Source organism: Dromaius novaehollandiae, chromosome 1 (assembly GCF_036370855.1).
Source record: "Dromaius novaehollandiae isolate bDroNov1 chromosome 1, bDroNov1.hap1, whole genome shotgun sequence".
Lineage (NCBI taxonomy): Eukaryota > Metazoa > Chordata > Aves > Casuariiformes > Dromaiidae > Dromaius > Dromaius novaehollandiae.
This window is the reverse complement of record NC_088098.1, coordinates 47,899,734-47,920,818: the sequence shown is the minus strand read 5'-3', so window position 1 is coordinate 47,920,818 and position 21,085 is coordinate 47,899,734. Positions and strand designations below refer to the sequence as shown.

The following is a 21,085-nucleotide window of genomic DNA, read 5'->3' as shown; positions in this document are numbered from 1 at the left end:
GTACAGAGAACCTAAGAGAAAGCCTAACCTAAGAGAAAAGTTAAACACCAGTAGCCGGCACCTCTCCAAGACATTTTTGTCCATAAGCACCTGCGCACTGTGGATGTGCATGCTTGAGCTGGAGACATTCTAGCCCTGAGTTGTGCTTCCAGAGAAAGAGCATGTGGCTCCCTCCATATAGGCCACATAGGTCTAATACATATGGATAGAGGATGTCTCAAGTTCTCTCAACATCATAAACAGGACTTTGGAAGGGCATATGAGCAGTTTGTCAATATGTATATAGACAACATGTTTTGAAGATCTTTTTTTCATTTCTTCTTCAAGGACTCGTCCACCTGCACTTCACCATCACGGCGCACTCCTAACAGATTTTTTTGCCTTCCCTTCGATAACCAGGAAAACTTACACAATGGAAAGTTTTAGGGTCTTGAAACAACATACAATTGACACAATGACTGAGGCACAACGTCATGAGCAAGATCATCTTACTGTAGCATCAACACAGGTGGGATGGACAGCATCCAGAGCTCTTACACAAATATCATCTGCCTGGCCCTCATAAGGAGCCATCTAAACAAAAGAAATCCCTTCAAACGCTGAGGCTGAAGCCTGAACTAGCACACCGGAAATTAGCATAACACAGTCCATAGCATCCCTTTAGAGCAAGTTTTCCTCATGCTGATACTTTGATAGATTGCTCCACCAACAAGAATTCCAAGCCTTTTCCATGGAGCAGGCAGATGGTGACTTACTCTGCAGATCAATATTTTCAAAAGCATATCCTAAAGCAATCAGAAGTTTCTTTGCTGAGGCATATGGTTAACCTGAGGTCTGTGCCTCTGTAGTGTCTGCCAGAGCTAAGACAGTCTGTGGCTTGGATGAATTGCAGCAAGTTCACAGAAAGAACAGCTAGCAGGGCTAGCAGGGGTGAAAGTCCAGCAAAACACAGCTCGTATGGAGCAGGATAGTAAACTGAAACTAGCTCACTAGACATCACAGGAAGCTTGACTCTCTGAATTTGATAATGAAAATACTAAGAAAAACATCAAAGCCCCTACTGCCAGTAGCTACACACATCTTTTCTTTTCATACATCTTCCTTTTTTGTGGGGAGGTGGAGGGAACAGGTATGAAAGGGAAGACTTCCTCTCAATCACCAAAGAGAGGAACATCAGCATTAGTACAGAGTTCGCTCACAAAGCCAGGAAAACTTGAAACGTGAGGAAGAAGAGGCTGAGATCATTATTCTGTCACAATGGAAACCAGACACCTGCCCTATAATGAGCTGAAAACTATCTTACTTTCCTCCCCACTCCATAAAGAAGCGTTCAGATAGAAAACTGACCACTCAGGTCTGAGACTAAAGAAACAAATTTGCTGAAGAGGATGTGCTGAAGCTTTTTTACCACTTTTTTTTTTCTTAAAAGCCAACATACAGGGCATTTGGATGAAACATGTTCCTCCTTCAGGTGACACAGAAATGGCAATGATTCAGGTGACCATGCCTAAGTGATGAAGAAACAGAACTTGAACTCTGTGCAAGCTTTTGCCAGGAAAGTTGGGAACATCAAAGGGTGAGCCAAAAGAAAAAAACTAAACTTAACACAAAACAGAAAAATAAAACAAAATCAGAAAATAAAATGTCAAATTGTAATGAAGAAATAAAACTTTCTGTTTTATAGGTGAGGGTGACTATAAAGAGCACCAACACAGCTACATGATCAGGCATGAAGAATCAAAGATGTGTGGCATGATGCTTTGCCCATTCATACCACATCAAAGGGGAGGAGAATGACTAGACAGTCAATCACATCTGAACATGAAGACTACTGAAGGAGTGGTATTATCATGTTGCCAGAATGAGGTAAGGCAAGGTCTTCCTAAGAATAAATAGTTGACAGGAGTTACACAATTATTTTAATAAAAATATTAAAATAAATTTTACATCTTTTCAGAATTTCTCTTTTTCTGAATCCTGAAAAGACCATAGTGACTGGGGCACACCCTGTAAATACATCACATACTTCCCTTTGACTTTGCATTTTTAGATGCCTTTCAGAAAAAAAGAGTTATAACAAAAGGGACAGAGTCTTCTCTGACATGAAGACTTTAAAGCATTCAGGTCATTATTCAAAAAAAGCTCCCAGAATATAGTATGCCTTCAACCTAGCAGAATTTCAAATACTTCAAATAAAGATCAAAAGGCTTGGCCAGTCACCTGATTAAAAAACGATGAGGAAGATATCAGATGTATCTGTTTAGAAAGTTAACAGAGTCTTTTAGGAAGAGAAAATGATCTGCATGAGTTTTATCTCTGTCTTACCTCTTCTCCTGCATTTGGAAGTTTGTTGTTATTTAACCTTACTTTCATATTACTTCCTGCTGCTACACAGCCCAAAATACTGTACCATGAAACCTTCAAAGAAAATGAAAACATAATTAGTTTATATATAACATTTTCAACTTTTGCCTAATGTAGAATATATTAATTTTTTGAAAATGATCTCAGCAAAATTTTAGTGATAACAATTAATAGTCTAACTGCACTAGAAAAATGGATTAACTGATTTTGCCAGAAAACAGGCATACTACAGTGGCAATAAAAGCCAATGTTTCTCCATTATCTTGTCAATACAGATCAAACATATCCCAAATCATAGACCTTACAGGTATCTATCTACAGATTTAAAGTCATCCAGAGCCCCTATTTGATCTTTATAAAGGTATCCTTCTAAAGTTGACATCAGATTCTGATTCAGCAAATCACTTGAAGACAAATCCTTAAAAGCAGACAACAGAAAGGCAGATATGTATCTAGCAATATTTTCTAAACAAGCAATGTCCTTAGTTCCTATTGAAATTGATAGGTTTTTAATGCCACAGAGCTTCTGATAATCTCACTGGGTATCTTATTTACATTTTTCAATATCTTTAAGCAAATAAGAATGTAAACATACATCCTGGATCAGTACCCAGTCAGATCAAATATGAAAACTAATTCTGATTTCTTCTCTGCAGAACTGGGCCCACGGATTTCAATAAGTTATGCATCTGATTAGTTCTCTTTGCGTTAAACTTCTTCCACTAGGAACCATACTAAGTCAATTTACTTTCAGTAGACCTCAAACAGATTTCAGGTTGGGCAAACGAGGTCATTTATCAACATCTAAAAATTCTGAACAGGTGAAATGTTCATTTTTCTTGTAATACACATGACTTGTTTTACAGTGAATGCTGACTGGCTTTTCAAAATGAAAGGTTGAAATACAGGAGATTATTTTCAGCAAATGAATAATTTTAAGGTTAGTAAATTTCTGAGGTATTTTGACTTCTATTGCAAGAACTGCATACATCTAATTAAATCATAAGTATCCATTTTCAATTAAGAAGTTATCTTAAAAAAGAAAAACCTTTCATTATCTTTCAACAGCTATGCACATCTTTAGAAAAAAATCCTCCTAGAATATCTGGTCACAAAATATAAGAATAATAAGCACATTTCACCATCTAGTGGTCCAATCTGTTATATGCACTGTCCCACATAAAACAAAATGAATGAACACTTACTAAAAAAGATGAACTACTAGACTTCAAGGAATATTTTTTTTAATTTCATGTTCATTAAGGATAAAAAGGAAGAACCTCTTCCAAATTACTCTGTTCGCAATTCACTAATCAAACTGTAATAAAACTGTAAGCTGTAAAACAACTGTTCACAGAAAGGTGCTCAGCACTATTAATATGATTTGAGTTTCCACTGTTTTTATACATACCATAAGCATACTATTATTTCAAAGTAGTTTGCAAAAATCACTATGAAAAATTCTCTCTCAAGAAAACCGCAGCTAGTGGATTTTTCATACCTCAACCTTTTGGAATCCCTTCTGTGCACATGAAGAAGGTGGTGATTTCGAACAGTCAGCATGGATTCACCAAGAGTAAAGCAAAATGATTGGATTTGTGGATGAGGGGAGAGCAGTGGATGTCATTTACATTGGCTTTGGCAAGGCTTTCAACACTGCTTCCCAATATCCTTGTATCCAAGTTAGGATGATATGTACGGGTGAGAGGACAACTAAATGTGTAAAAACTGACTGGATAGTCAGACTTAGAGGGTAGTTGTTATTGGACCGTATTCTATCTGGAGGACGATAACAAGTGGAGTATTGCAGGGGTCTGTCCTGGGATCTGACCTGCTTAAGATCAATGGTCTGGAGGAAAAGAGCGAGTACACACTCACTGGGTTTACAGATGACACCAAATTGTGGGAAGCAGTTGATACACTCGAGTACAGGGTTGTCTTTCAGAAGGACCTAGACAGTCTGGAGGAATGGGCCAACAAGAACCTCATGAAATTTAACAAGGACAAATGCAAAGTTCTTCGCCTGAGATGGAAAAACCTCTTGCAAAGACAAAGGCTGGGGACTGACAGGCTGGGGAACAGCTCTGCTGAAAGGACCTGTGGGTCATGTTAGACACCAAACTGAGTATGAGTCAGTGGTGTACCCCAGCAGCAAAGCAGTCTAACAGCATCCTGGGCTGTACTAACAGGAGCACAACCACGAGACCGAGGAATGTGATTATTCCCCTTTGTTTGGCACTTGTTAGACCATATCTAGATACTGTGGCCAGTTTTGGGCCCCTGCCCATCTTGGGCCCGTTCCCATCTTTTTAACAAGAAAGATGTTGAACAACCTGAGTGATTTCAGCAGAGGACCACCAAGATGGTCAGGGGCTGGAGCACTAGCCCTGCAAGGAGCAACTGAGATTGGTGGGCTTGTTCAGCCTGGAGAAGAGATGTCTTTGGGGAAGCAAGGGCAGGGACCTAACAGCAGTCCCCCATTGCCTACAAGGAGATTATGAAGAAGATGGAGCCAGACTGTTCACAACGGTGCACTGTAGGAGGATGAGAAACAACAGACAAATTGAAACAAGAGATGTTCCAACTCCACAGTTTCCAACTCCAACGGTTTTCATCGAAGAACAGGTTACCCAGAAAGGTTGTGCAGTCTCAGTCCTTGGAGGTTTTCCAGAACTGACTGGATAAAGCCCTGAGCAACCTGGTCTGATCTCACAGCTGACCTGCTTTGAGCAGGAGTTTGGGCTGGACACGTCTTCTGAGACTGCTTCCAACCTGAGTGATTTTGTGATTCTAGATGTCCAGCAGAAGGCAGATGCAGATTGCAGAGCTGAACTACACTACTTTAACCCTCCATTAACAGACAAGATATATTCTTGCATCACATGATGCAATCAGAGCCCTTCATCTCTTCAGAGAGTGACTAGGGGTATGTCTGCTCCTAAACAACAGAATGAGCTTTTGGCAAGTAGGGTAAATGAGTGAAAAACACCAAAGAACATGCGTGAGATGAAGAAAGTCTCATGTAAATGTGAAGATCAAAACAGTGAGTCACCATTGACACACAGGAATAAAACGCATAATTAATTCTATTTGGATAACAAACTTCTCAAGAACGGCAGAGAAAACTGTGATGATACAGCATTGCTGAAACAACTTTTGCTCTCTCGTGTATTGTTTAATAGATTTCTTATGCAATTTTTACAAAAAACATTACCTGAACATCTGAAGAGAATGGAGCTGGTTTAAATATCATGGAGCAATGTGACCTAGAAAGTAATATAGGAGGAGGAGGAGTTTTGCTTTTTTTCTTACTGTTCATAACTTCTTTTAGACTGTGATATAATGCACTCTGTTCAGCTTCAGCTTGTTCAATTAAAGTTAGCGCTTCCTGTGATTTAAATTAAAAGGGAAAAACAGTTAAAAAATAAGAATTGGACAGATTTTGTATTTATACATCATTTTCAACAAGATGTCATAAGAAAAAAATCACTGCAATACAGAAAACTTTTTTATAGATTTTCATATCCTCTAACACCTCAAATCAGAATCAATGGTACTTTGTACAAGCCTTACATATGCAGATAAATTACACAATGAACAATAAAAGAAATGCAGAGTTGCATATGAGAGAGGCAGGACTGAGGAACTGCCAAGTTCAGAAGAACCTATAGGTAAAAGGAGAGTGACTGCTACTAATGTTGATTACAAATTGGTTGTGACCTGTGATTAGCTCCAACAAGACACAAGAGACTAATTCTTCTTTAGTAGAGAGCGGGAGACCTAATCTGTGGAATTTCTGAAGGAGTAGTGGAAGTGGGAAGGAAGACTGATCTTCTGGACTGCAGAAACAGAGAAAAGAAATTAATTCTAGAAATACAAAAAAGGAAAAAGAACGCAGGGCTGAAAAAGGGCCCTGCTGAAAAAGTAGGGCTATGCCACATTCCTCAGTTAGCCTGAGAAAACTGAGAGCTGACTGACACTCTTAACTGCCAGCCTTCTCCATTAATATTAGTCTCTTCCCAAAACATGAGGGTTCCCTGCACATAGAGATTGTGTGCTCATTTGGCTGGGGATCAGTAAACAATTTGATCTAACTAGACTGAATGGCAAATAATTTTTAGATTTCTTTACCTTGCTTGCATCATCAGGTTAGGAGAAACTTAACTTGGGTGTTTCATATTAAGAACTTCTTATGTTTATTTCTTTACTTGTGCCTGCTCTCCAGAGCAAATCAAAGCTAAAAGGGCCAGCTCCCAGAGACAAAGAGACCGGGGATGCTTTGGATAAAAAACATTCTTCTGGGAGACGAGAATCACAAAGTCTTCCCACACTTAGGGTTTTTATTTGATACCTTATAGTTCCATGGAGTTGGTCTCTGGACCAATGGTTTAGGCTGAACTGAGTCTGAGGAATACACTGAAGAAAATCCCAAGTTATTGGTTACACATTGAGAGTTCTATAATCCTTCACCTTAACAATCTCTTGTTTCCTCATATCAAGCTGCATCCCAAGTGAAATGAGCTTTTCAGCACCAGGACTGTTTGAGTCCATAAGAGAAATGAATTCTGGAGAATACCATACTTAGAATCTATAACAATGAGGCATGAACATTCACATGGACAATTCTCATCATTATAGTAATACTAACAACATGAGAAAAAAGGTACATACATTTATAAAGCTATAAAAAACAGCCACACTGGTTCAGATCAAAGATTCCCTTAGCCTTGTGTCTCATCTCCAAAAATGACCAAAAACTAGCCATAGATTTGTAGTGAAATAGGGAACTAAGATTTAATAGAGCCTTAGTCCCATCATACAGCTAAGCATTGGCACAGCCCCTCACTTCACCCCACTCCCTCCTTCTTTTGATCAGGGCTGCCTTCACCCTAGTGAGAAATATAAGGAAGAATATGAGCTACAGAACAAGATATGTGGTGACTCTTACCCCCACGCAACCTTTCAACTTCTGCCATCAGTAATTAGGAACTTCACTGCTTCCTTAAAATGATATCTCTTTATAGAGAGCTGTATTATGATACAATTTTTAATTAAAAGAATCACAGTCTCATTTTTCCTCCATGACATATTTCTTATTAGTGGAAGGATGGAACCACTCCAGGGTTGGATAAAGATAGTGTTGTGAGTGGGATTGGTACTGCATGACCTGTACTTCATTAATTCCAGAACTTGGAAGATAATGAATGTGGCAGTGTTGCAAGAAGAGAAAGAATAATCTTATGGTTGAGGAAGCCAAATGTCACTATGAGAAACCACATTTTATCCCTGCCTCTGCCAAAGACTTCCCCTGTGAAATTACCTTAATCACATAAATTAAGTTTTACTGCTGGCCAAGGACCATCAGTGTACTGAGCTCTATAAAGACTTGGATTTCCAACTGGACACATGGGGCAGGAAGGAAGAATGGAAACAACTGCAAGAGAAATCAATCAAAATGAAGGGCACCCACTAGTTTAAACAGTTAAGCCTGGGTAAGTAGACACGAGTCAGAAGGTTCTGTATCTGCCCAGTGGTTTACTACATGAGACAAGATTATTTGCACATTTCCCCAACAATAAAATATTAAAATAGTACTTTCTTGTTTTGAACTGTAGACAGATTGATAGAATATTGCATTGAGTCTTTTAGAAAAGACCATAAAAATTGAGTAATTCTATATGCAGCTCTTGGATGTTTTATGGCAAGAAAAGCAAAATCCACTGCATATAAGCATGAAAAAGATATGCATTTGATGTTCATGAAGTGAGCACTGTCCATCTCAAGGAAGAAAACTAACTGATGATAATTAAATTTATTCACAGTACGGATACCTAAGAAGATCATGCTAAGATTGTCCAGACAAAGTTATTTTTGACATTTTCAGGCAAGTGGCTGCAAATTTATGATATACTTTTACCTACTTCTTTCTCTCTGAAATGCGCACAAAACAAAAATATGGTGAAGGACACTATAAGCCTTTGACAGTGTCTGGGATAACCACACAGTTCTTGGTACTTGATTATACTGGAACAACTTTAATACTACATCACTACATCTAATATTCATAAATGCCACCTATTTCACAAGAATATGGGAAAGATTTTTAGTGTATGTCTTACTGATACAGTTTTTGTATTCTTCTAACATAAAGGATGTGTGTTTTATCACACTTCCAAATTTGCAGCACTTAAAAGAAAACACTTTCCAGCAACTTCTTATTTAAAATATTTTTACATGTATAATATAGTGATAATTTCAGATTTCACTATCTTTTGTACAGGCTATAAACAGATTTTGTGCTCTGCTGATAAGGAGGCCATTTTAATGGACAGATGCTGGAACAAAGGTCATTAAGCTCCATGAAAAGACTCCTATTGATTTCGAAGACTTTGAATAAGCCCATGAAGAATCTATTTTTAATCTCAATAAACTGCAAAATCTCTGATTTCTAAGCTGTTTATTTAATAAGAATCAAATAAAGCCCATCTCACCATCGCTAGCCAACATAATCTAAGACTATTTATAGACTTTGGAAAAAGAACAATGTAGAAGATTGTGATGGGGAGAAGGAATTCTGTATGACAATCTGCACAGCATACATCCATATCTGCAAGTCTAGGCAACTAGGTATAGAAAAAAAAAGATTCCCTATTTCAGGTTTCCTGCAGTCTGCACACATGTACAAAATTTGGGGATATGCTCTATCCTTGTTTTAACTTCCTTTATTCTTTCATCATAACAAAACTTTTCAGAGAAAGTTTAGCAACTGAAGTTACAAACAGTTAACTCGATGTCCCTGACCTTCCTTCCATTTTTTTCTTTTTGCAAGGAGTAATCCAAGTCTTAATTATATAGAACATGAAAAACTGTGATAATGATAAAGAATTTCTACCATGAGTTTTTTTATTACCTCAAGTAGATGCCTTTGAGAAGAGGTGGTTAACTCTTCAGGGAACATCTGTGAAGCCTTTTGCATCAAAAAGATTGCTCTGGATAATTTATTCTTTTTTATTTTTTTCATTATAACTGTCTCTGTAAAAAAGATATTTGAAGACATATTTATAAAACAGTAGCAATCATGTATTATACTTCTAAAACTTTAATTAACAAGCATTACCTGTTAAATAAGGACAATCTTTTATACCCTTCCCATGGGATTTGTTAGACTTCTGATTTCTGTCATCCTTTTGAACACCTATGTGGGAAGGAAATTCTGAGTTATTCATTCTGACAGTTCTATTAAAAAAAATACAGTGAGGGGTTAATATGCAGTTCTACATTAAAGACCTGCTCCATCTCTTGCTATTTTATTTGATTCAACAGAATTTCTTAGAGTGACCACACCAGTAAAGAATTCCACGATCATGATGTACCATCTTTAGTAGTAATGCTAACATCACAGCAAAAGAGGGCTCTCGTTTCATCATTAGGGGAGCTCTGCTGTGTCAAGCTAATACTAGCTTTTATTTAGGAAAAAAAAAAAAAACAGGGATAGGAAGCCAAATACAGTCTTTTCAGAAGGCATTCAGCAGTAGCATGAAGAAGTAGGATATCTGCTGACTCAGAAGTGATACGGACAACTTCACAGGAGTAGATATGGAGATTACAAAGAGCATCAAATAAAATATTCAAGTCTCATCCTCTAGAGAGAAAATTAGCATTACAGAAAAAAACAGAGCATCCCCCAATTCTCCCTTATTGACACTATAGCAGTTTATATTACAACCGAAATACCAAAAAAACCTGTCTCAGAATCAAATCCAATAGTTGTTAGCAAGGTTTAACTCCCACTGATTGAGTACAGATTAGAGATTAGTATTGTATGGTAAATCTAAAACCTGCAATTTCTGACCGTACGTGCTATACAAATTGCCCTACATTGGCTAGACTTTAGAAAGCAAATACTCCTTTGTATCTTAGTATTACAAAATATACTAACAGAGGACTCTAATCAAGCTGCTCATCTATGAAGATTATTTAGCTTTACTGAAACCTACCTTGTGTCAGTTTAAGAAGTTTCACAGCTACTCGATGCTGGGCCTGAATAAGCTCCAAGTGTAAATCTATTACAAAACCATTACCTGTTTCTGGCTTATCATTATCCCATCCTAAAGAAGAATTCAAATTCTGGCCATCTAGGTCCACCTAATAAATGGAAAGTAATAATTAAGCAAACACAGATTTACACCAAATAATTCATTACATTTATCTTGAGGCTGATACTATTACTTCAGTAAATTGAGAAACACTCCAAAAACTGTCATAACTGTGCAGAATGCAGTCATTTGATTAAGCATAGATGAAGGAGAATGACTAGACAGAACAGCATGGATAATGGACAGAGAAAACTAGACAAAAACTGAGAATCAACAGGAAACAGCATTGATAATAAATAGTGAAATGTAGAAAAATTTGGTTTATTGTGTCCAGCAGTCCACAAATCAAAGATCATGATGATCATGTTGGTATAAAATAATATTGTTTAGAAAGTCTGGATTGCCTCCAATGGCCAAAATTAATTTTAATAATAAATAGTTGCAAGCAATAAATATGAAAAGGATTTCTGCTTTACAAGCTAGGAGAAAGATACAAATTACAATTACTTTCAAAATAAAATGACAAAGAAAACCTGAAAGAGTTGATAGTTCATTATTGAATGAGAAAATGCTATTTCCACTAGAGAGATTTCTATTTTCTATTGTCTTCTTACATGGGTCAGAAAGATGAGATTTGATAATGCTAAGATTTCTATGTATGAAGAAAATACAAGTTTTCTGTTATCAACATCCAATATATTATTTATAAATTTTGTTGCAATGTAGCTTTTTGCAGACTCTACCTTTGTACAGCAGTTGTCAAATATGAATTTTCCATCTGGTAGCAGGGTCGTTAAGCGACACGTGTTCATTCCATTAATTGCTTTTTCAAGACTTTCATAAGCAACTTGCAATTGTTCTATAGGGCTTTTCTGAAATGAAAACAAACAGAAATGAATACATTGCATTAGATAACATTAAAAGCTATACTATGCACTAACAAAAGTAAAAGTGCTATTATTATTAATTGTTGCAGTTAAAACTCTTTCAAACAGTCCTTAGATAGGCACTGTTCCCCATATTTTCATATACTAATCTTGATGTTTTGAATTTCAGGTCATTTTTAATTAATTTAGGACTGATTTTCCTTAAGCTTTCAAAAAAAATTCACTGACTCAAAGAACCAAGTTTATAGCAGAGTGCAACTGAACTCAGAAAATTAGGTTTACAAATCTGGTATTTTTCATAGGCAGTTTTATAATGCTCTGTCAGAAGTTATTAAGAAAATATTGAGGTTTCAGAAACCAGCATCTTCAAGTAGATTATTACTGAATTAAAGGTTTTCCACGTGTGGAAGACATGCTACTGACAAAATTTCTGAAGCCTCTGACTAATGCACGTCTTCTTTCTTATGCTGTTTTAGTAAGTAATTTTGAACTATTTGACAAAACAAACAAACAAAAGCACAGCCCAAAATATTTCCCTAAATGAAGAAAAGAGTAAAGTTTGTGTAATGTTATGAAATGTGTTATTAAACCTTTTAAAGATGGTACTATGCATTGGCATAACACAGAATAAAGAAGAGCACACAATGGACAGCAATATGATCATGCCATAAAAAAAAATCAAATAAAATTTCTTCCATATCACAGATGACTATAATAGATTATACAAAGTTTCTCAGAAGTTATTTGATTTGAAAAAGTATCTTTGGCTTTTCCTCTGCAGTAGCATGACTGTACAAAACTTCATAAATGTTCAACTTTATAAAATTAAATACACAATTCTATGAAAAAACTTCTAGTGCAGATAAATGCTCTTGTCTTATTCAAAATGTTATATTAATGAAAATGAATTAGGTATTACCATCAGTATTTCAGGAATATCACGGGTTTCATCTTCTGAGAGAGAGGCACTTCCTTCTTCTTTTTTATTGGAAAAGATTCAGAAAATGAAAATGAACTATACTCAGAAAAATTTAGTAGCATTTGATTAGCTCTACTAGTAACTGAAGACTCTGGCAATAATTCAGTTATTCATCACTTGACTTTGAGAGATAATTATAATGTTTGTTGAACAGCTTCTAAGGGTTTAAACATGATAGCTATATATGTACAATTTTATTAATTTCATACACGATTATCTAATAATGTAGTATTTCAAAATGTGCACTATATTTCACAGTAATATTAGATCGAAGCCAAAGAAACTTGGACCCATCTCTTAGTTCCTTACATAGTTGAAATGGCCATATCTATTCTGCATTATGTCTCAGTAACCTGTCAGCCAAGTTCAGACAAATTCAAAGACAGTTAAACTCCTACACAAAAATCAGTACTTGTGCAGAGAAATACAACACAAGAGCTTCAGTATGACCTCTGTATTTCCCTCCTCTGTTTGCCCTACCACTAGCCAACCAGCACATGAATGCTCCAAATAAGCCACAGCATATGCCTGGCCAATGTTCAGAGAGCACGAGTGATTTGACGATACTGTGGAGGGGCTAAGAGACATGGAAAAGAATTGTGGGGAGGGTGAGTCATAGATGTGACTCAAAATGGGATTATTTCAGTAGAGCAATAAATATAAAGAAATAAGACAAAAATCCTTAGAAAAGCAGACTTCATTAGTTCTGATTAAGGATGAAATTGCATTTACAAAAATTTTAGCATTCCGCTGTCAACAATCTATTTACAATAATTATATATAATATGCATATTTGTCAATGTTTTCAAATAAGAAAACTTACAATCTTTAAAAGCCAAGTCATTCGGGAAAGAAAATTACTTTTATTAGCCTAAATTTTTGTTGAAAGCTTTACCTGCTTTTTTGCCAGATTTATTTGCACAATCCACTACATTTTCCAATATTGCAGTTAGACGTAAGGTTATCTCTGCTAGCATTACAACATTAGTGTCTGCTATGCTACTCTTATGAATTATTTCATTTATTATCCAAAGTACATGAACCCACTGAAAAAGGAAAAAGAAAAAAGAATCAAGACAGAGTTAAAACATTTTGGAAAATATTCTTATTAATATATTACTGAGGCAGATAGGGTTTTGCAATCAAAATAGTTTAAAAGCATTCATAAACCTGGAAACAACTCTTGGAATATGACTATATATCACTCCTTTCTTGCACTTGACTTTTTTTTTTTTTTTGGAAATGACACCAGACTCAGATGCTGAATTGTTGCTGAACCTAGCTCTTCATATAGCAAACCTTTTTCTTATTATTTTAGAATAGGTTTATGACTGTTCTACAGGCATAATTTTTATACCTTGTCATACTGAGGTAAGCCTTGCAGCAGATTTGATCATTTAGCTCTCATTTATCCCCAACTGTACACAAAAACAGTATAAAGGAGACCTGAATGTTCCTGGCCTATGCACAGGACAAAGTAATCTTAACTTACCTTCCGAGGAATCTCTCAACAATTATGTTATACAGATCAGGGTCACAAAATGCACTGCTCTGGAAACTGGTCAATCAGCATTAGTTGCTTACTGGCAGCCCTGAGAAGCTAATGTAATCCACCCTTCAGAAGACTGTATTTCACCAGGAGCCTCCCAGTCTAAGGAAAAGTTCCAGCTAAAGCTGTGGCTTTATCCAGTGGGCCAAATCCTGCTGACCCCCATCTCCCTTTTCTTAAGCTGTAAGGTTTTTGCCACTTCATTCAACAGAATCTAGGGAACTTTCTTCAACTATATGTATATTTTCCCCCACAACACACCAAATATTTCTTCTTACATCATGCCCAAATGCTTTCACTAACTTAGATACTATTTATCATGGCTTATTGGCAGACAATGTGTTATGATACTGGGAAAAGGCTGAGATATCTTGGCACTTACTCATTTGCGGGGAGATGGGGTTAAGTGGTATAAGACAGGCATTACAATTCGCATTTTCAGTGAATGAGATTTGTCCGCATTTTACCTAAGAAAATGTACTAACACTGAAGACCTTTATTTTATCTTGGTTTTAATATGAGTGCAGTCTGTTATAGTAAGAGAAATATATTATAATAAAGGAGTACTTTGTAAGCTTTGTATTTGTGGATATATTTTAAATAGTCACTTCCACTCATTTGGATTCGCTGAAGTCCTGCTTTACACTTCTGCCACAGAAACGTTATTACATCAACAAGTATTTCTTTATCAGGTTGGAGATTCTGGAAAGGAAAAAAAAATCACAACTGTAGAAACAGGTATGTATATCCAATATATAAAAACTCAGAAATTTTTTCACAGTACGTAAATAATTATCATCTTTAACTTCCTTATAAGGGATGGCAACACTTTGAAAGCTCAAAAAATATCTTTCTTTAAAAGCAATTCCTGGTACAGCACCCAAGCCTGTCTTCTCCCAAAAATACAACAGGTGCTGGAATAATTTTTTAAAATATTTCCTTTTTTATTGTTGAGTTGTTAACAGTCATAGAAATGGGGAAAGCAGTGAGATTAAAATGACATGGGAGAGACAAGGAAATTAACTACCTGTGAAATGTTATAATAGTCAGTATACTCTGGGGAAACTATATGCTACTTAACAGTTATATTAAGGTTGGGAATTTTTTAATTATCATATGTAAATATTTGCAGAATGAGATCTGAATTAGTAGGTTTTACTTTGCATTGACAGGGATACATTTTATGGATGTATCCATTATTTATGGATACATTTTTCATTTTTCTTATTTTATTTTTGTAGTTTGTTAACCCTCCACCTGACTCCTTTGCTCTTAAATTATATATACATTCATTACAGACGAAGTGATTCAATCAGAAGAAATATCTCTAATTCTGTTATACCTGCTTAGATGTACAGATACAGGAAAACACTGTTGTTGCCAAAATGATAAGATCATCAGATGGCTCTCCGTGCTTTACAGATCCCTCTACAGTCAATGTTTATTTAAAAAAAAAGGAGAAAAGGAAAGGCAGGATGTTATTTTTAGTTAAAAATATATGTTTGAAAAAAATCTGAGTGAACTGAGACATACCAATTTATGCCAGCTCTGGTTTAAAGTCAAGTTTTGGCAAATGAAGGAAAACACGCCAAAATTCAGTAGGTTACAATTTCTCAATTGTTAGCTTTTGTCATAAAGTACTGTATGTACCATATTACATAGTTTCTAAATAATAAACAAAATTTCTTGCTGCGAAAATATTTGAAATGCAAATACAGCTATAACCGGACAACGCTCACTTCTTAATGTGTGTTTCTTTCCAGAACCATAAGGCATGACAGCTTCTCTGGTATTACTTTCATTAACTGAAAAACCATACTTCAGTTGTTTTGGAAATACTAAAGGCTGCATCACTGTAAGAAGTTTGAGTTCCATTTCTGCTTTCTTCCATCTTGGGTCATCTTGAGCCTAATTGACAGAAATAACTAATAGAATTCATCTTAGAAATCTGTAAATTGCATATTCTTTCTTACCCTTATAGGGAAAGACTATGTAAAGAATGTGTAAATAGCATCAGGATTACCTGAAGAAAATTAATAACTAATCCAATAGAAGAATCAAACACATCCCACTCTTCATAGCTGAAGGCTAATTTTACAAATTTCACAGCAGCATCTCCAGACACTGCATTTTCTCCTGCAATAATGACAAAAATATTTTATATACATATATATATTCAGAAGTTTAAATTAAAGTTTAGTTTAAACAATAATTTGGGGATTTAAAAATACAAAGGTAAAATTCCATACTTTTTTTGCACAGTGAGGATAATCTTGAAGGATTTCTTAATAACTCAACAAGATAAAAAGGCTTTATCATATTGCTGTAATGTATATATCTGTACACAACTATAATGACGTATCTGCAATCTCCCATTACATTCCAAAAATGCTGTACTATTGTTAATATTAATGTACCTGCGTTGAGGATATAAAGGACCTATTTCTATCTGCTGTAGAAACAGCTTAAATGTGGGTATCCCCCCACAATGTCACTTTCTAGCAGTCTAGTAAAAATTATGCACAGAAACATGAATGATTTATTGCAAGATGGGTGAGCATTTCTCATTACTGTATCTGAAAATGTATATGCACACATAGGGAGCCTATTTTCTCACTCTGCAAGTTTATCCAAACTAGAGCAGGGCAAAAAAGTGATGTTCTGACCCTTGGAACTTGAAGCAAGTGTCTTAGCTAATACACTGAGCACCGTTCCACAGGCCTAAGAATGTGCCGCTGTCATTGTCATATCACCTGGGCATGGGGTCACCTGGCTGAAAGATGCTAGAAACATTAACTTAGTAAGAGACAGCTGTTATCTTCTGAAGCAGCACAAGAGTTGGTCCAAGGTCCTGAACAAGCTTATAGCAACTCTTTTGTTACTACAGCCACTTCTCTTCCTTAAGTGCATACTAGGACACCAGTACCAGAATCTGGCCTTTAAATGATTATTAGGGACATTAATATATCTAGATGAACAGCTATGCTGAGCACCATGTGATTATTATAACATTCACATATTCCTATATGCTATTTTAATAATATTGTAGTAGGGAAATCCTAATGAATCCCTTAGCATTATATACATTCATAAATATATTACCTAAAGAGGACAGCATTTTGCAATCCCTTTATGCACAGGACTGCTATTAACATGAAAATGCATTTGGCTCATCAAGCATTTGCACAACTTATTACAGGATACTTTGAAAACTCAAAACTAGTTTACCTGTTAATATCAACTGCAGGAGGGTTGATGATGCACTTATAACAAAATGATCAGTGCAATGTCTTCCTTGAGTACCAGCACTGCTCACCCCACCTTTAATATAGACCATTCATTAGATCATTTTATATTGTATTTGATTTGTAGTTTTAATTAGCCAGTAATCATAGCAAGAAAATACCATTGTAAAGTGTATTCAGTTTCTATAGATTATTTTATTAATAATGTATCTTTGAGTCTATGGCTATATTCTGCCCATACCTAGTGAAGAAATGTTGGAAGGAATCATCCAGTCCAGTGTTTTTCTCAAGCTTTTTAATCTAACTTTGAGTTACCTTTTTGAAAAAAAAAATCCATGAAACACATTTCTTCAGTGTTGCTCAGTTTGCACAGCGTTGTCACAGTTTTCATTCACAACCAAACAAAAATTAGTCTAAACTTTGAATGCTTATTATTTCTTTCTTTCTCCACTTTGCTTGCAGTATAGGATTGTGTGCATATGCTTTTTGTTTTTTGGTTGGTTTTTTTTTGTTTTTTGTTTTTTTTAACTCCCAACGGTTTCTCAGACTACCTCTGATGTCTTAGAGACCCATGGATCAGAATTTAAGAAACCCAAGTCTGTCCACCTCTCTGGTCCCAGGTAACATGTGAATGTTCATACATCATTCCTGGCACCTGCTTGTATATCCTGTTTTTACGAATATCTCCAGTGATGGAGACCTTGCAAGATCTTCCGGTAATCCATTCCAGTGCATCTTTATCCTTATCATTTGGAATTTTTCCTAAGCTTTAATTTTAATCTTTCTTACAATTAGAGCCCTTTACTTTTTGTTCTGTCCAAAGTGAAAACAGAGAACAGATTGTTCCTCCTGTGTTTGTAAGAGATTTTTATATACTTTTTTATATTTTTGCAGTTGAAGTTGCAAAAACAGGAAAGTAAACAAATGGTCTCTAGATAGCCAAAGACATAAGATAAGCATACAAGCTAAGCCACAAAACCTCTCCCCCAAAAATCCTGAAGCATTTTGTTACTACTTTGAAATATTCCAGGGATATATGTTGTAGCGAGCAAATCTGGGTTTGACTTGAAAAGTTTACCCCAATGTGCAGCTTTCATGACAAAAAATGCTGTCAACATATACTAACAGGAGCATATTGCTAGCAGTAACCATAATGTCACCGTCAGTAGATTTGCATATGCCTTTGAAACCAAAGCCAGGGAAGAATGAACACTGCCCATCTTTACATCCAGTCTGCTGGAGTGACAGAATATGGATAAGCACATATACAACAGCTCTTACATTTTGCCAACACAGAGACACTTTTCATGTCAGTCTAGTCAGAAAAGATCTAGGCAGAAAATACTATAGGTTTTTACTGACGTAAGAGAGAACAGAATTTGGCCCAGATTTTTAGCTTAATTTTGTGAAGAAAAAAAAGAGAATTATTGCCTGCTTTTACTATAGCTACTGTTATAAATGAAATATATGCCTTCAGGTAAGTTCGTTGTTTTTTAGATGCTAGTAAGATGGAGGTCTGGGCTCCTCATCAACACTTCTTTTGCTTTTTTATGCTGTTACCTGAGAGGATTTCCATGCCTGCAAAAAAAAGCTCTGAAACCACATCACGAATTTCAATTTCATCAGGAACAGGTGGGGCAGGGCGCAACACATGTCTGCTACTATAAGCTAGAGCTTCCAGGATGGCAAGGAACTGAGATGCAGTACCATCAAACATTTCTGTCAGCAGCCGTTCGGTCACAGTGCGAGGCCATGGCAACTGAGAAAGAAAAAAGTAATATAAATCTCAGAATTTCTAAACTGATCTACAATAAAGTAAGATTTCTTTCAAAACAGTTCTCCTTCAGAAAGCAAGTACACATTTAAAACATGAACTAATACACTGTAAAATATACTGCTGTTATGAATTTCATGCTTCAAAGGCATAACAAAGCCTCATGCTAAGCGGATACAGTACTTAAGAAGTGCCACAATTTCATAGCAACCATATGCACTGCTGCATGGTATTTTACTTAGAAAACAGTACAATAGAAATTATGAGTGGGAAACGTATCAAGGCCATGTAGTTTAAAGCCACCCCCATCTCTCCTTATAATGATACAAACTTGAGCATTAGGAGCTAAGTTCTACAAACTTTACAGAAAATCAGAGAAAGATGAAGATGCTCAGCAGTACAAACAGTGCAAACAAAAGGCCATTAGCTTTACATACCTGCATGTTTTATAACAGCGTAATGTAAAATACAAGACAGAACACACAAAAATATATTTAGACTGCTGAAAGCTAGGAAATCAGAGATCTATATAAGAAATTTTTTAAAATATTATTTCAGTGTTCTGTTTACATGATCATTCTCTCCCTAACCAAATCATCACCAGACATAAGGTAAATAGGAGACTCAGTACTGAAAACATTACTCATACTCCATTTCATTAACATTTCAATTCTATTTACTTGGCACTTCCTCTTTAGAAAGGCTTCTAGGCACAATTAACCAGAAAAAATTGGGGAATTTCCTTCTCACTTTGTTGGATCCCCATCCTTTATTTCAACTTCCAAATTAATTATTTAAAGACAAGCTCAGATGTGTATCTGATCAAAAAAAAGGCTGATCCACTCAATATCTGAGAGCATTTAGAGTATTACAGCTGACAGGTGGTTTTTGTTTTCAATTAACTTACATAATCACTGAGCTTCAGCAACACTATATCTATTTATCTTTCCCAAAGAAAGAATTCCTGCTGTAAGTAGAGTAAAAGCAAATGCAAAATATGATTAATATCGGATATGCACATTCTCCTACCAAAATAACTCCAAACCAAACTTTCAATAGTTCTCTTTTTTTTAATAAATCCTCATAAGCATGTTCTCAGACTAAAAATTTCCAAAGCAAGCTATACAAAATTATTTTAATATATTGTCTTATCATATGCAATATATTTTCTTCCCCACGCTGAGGATTTGTTTTATGAGCCAACATGAGAATCAGATCTATGCAAGCAGAAAGGAACACCACATCATATACATTCCAGCACAGACTAAGCACAAACTGTTTAAACGCAATGTGGAACAGGAACCTAATTTACTGCTACTAACATTTTTATGTATGCATTGTCTTGTCGTGTTTACAGTGCAAACATTGCAGTGGTATAGAAGAATGTCAAAAGGAAAGCTAATTTAAACTAAATAGTTTTGACTAGCCTGTTTCTGTTTTTCAAGCTCTTTTAAGTGCAAAAGCAAATTCCTCTGAATACATATTAGAAGACAAGGAAGAGCTTTAATTCCTTGCTACAATGTCAGCAATAATATAATGTTCAGGCACAATGTTCTCTGTAACAGGCTGGATTGAGCTTTAAATATAGCTGTCCCATCAGATATACTATATGGCACATGTTCTATAATAAAAAATAACACAAATAGTTTTGAAAGTCAGAACACCATTAAGCAAAAATAAATGTCTTATATTTTCCTATGTGCTTGACACCTAACAAATCTACAAAATATTCTGAAATAATTATAAAACAGTTAATGCTTTCAGATTTCACAACATTCAACAAATCCTGTAAAACTACAGAAGGCATACAGAAATAATTAATATGAATATTCACAACTATTCCTTCTTAAATAAAGCCATGAAAATTGTCATAGTACATTTTAGAAGCAAAAGACCTGGCGGGGGAGTTATGAATAGTGTAAATTCTAACAATTTGTTGTTAATTTCAGGCATTCAGTTTAGCCAGAAACTGATAAAAGTCATATAGACACTGCAGAACAAAATCAATTACTGAAGATTTTTCAAGCTTCTGGATTTTATCTGCTATGTGATATATGTAGGTATCTAGTAACATGACAGATACACGATGAGCCAACACCCAATTTGAAAGTATGCTAAATTCCTAACATCCCAATTGTTTATCAAGACTTTTAGATGATCATCATCTATATGTAAGTCTTCAGAATCATGT

General features: G+C 35.6%; 1 protein-coding gene across 1 annotated transcript in view; it reads right to left on the bottom strand.

Annotated features, from left to right (window-relative positions):
* The window catches only part of CFAP54 (cilia and flagella associated protein 54), a 118,907-nt gene that overhangs the window by 78,463 nt on the left and 19,359 nt on the right, over nt 1–21,085 (bottom strand). Inside the window, exons 9-22 of the mRNA XM_026123229.2 lie at nt 18,681–18,879; nt 17,104–17,196; nt 15,899–16,011; nt 15,615–15,783; nt 15,218–15,303; nt 14,443–14,577; nt 13,222–13,372; nt 12,267–12,325; nt 11,204–11,332; nt 10,362–10,509; nt 9,482–9,559; nt 9,275–9,396; nt 5,579–5,752; nt 2,326–2,418 (exon numbers count right to left, since the gene is read on the bottom strand). Of these exons, the coding sequence (XP_025979014.2) occupies nt 2,326–2,418; nt 5,579–5,752; nt 9,275–9,396; nt 9,482–9,559; nt 10,362–10,509; nt 11,204–11,332; nt 12,267–12,325; nt 13,222–13,372; nt 14,443–14,577; nt 15,218–15,303; nt 15,615–15,783; nt 15,899–16,011; nt 17,104–17,196; nt 18,681–18,879 (1,749 nt within the window). The remainder of the gene's footprint in view (nt 1–2,325; nt 2,419–5,578; nt 5,753–9,274; nt 9,397–9,481; nt 9,560–10,361; nt 10,510–11,203; nt 11,333–12,266; nt 12,326–13,221; nt 13,373–14,442; nt 14,578–15,217; nt 15,304–15,614; nt 15,784–15,898; nt 16,012–17,103; nt 17,197–18,680; nt 18,880–21,085) is intronic.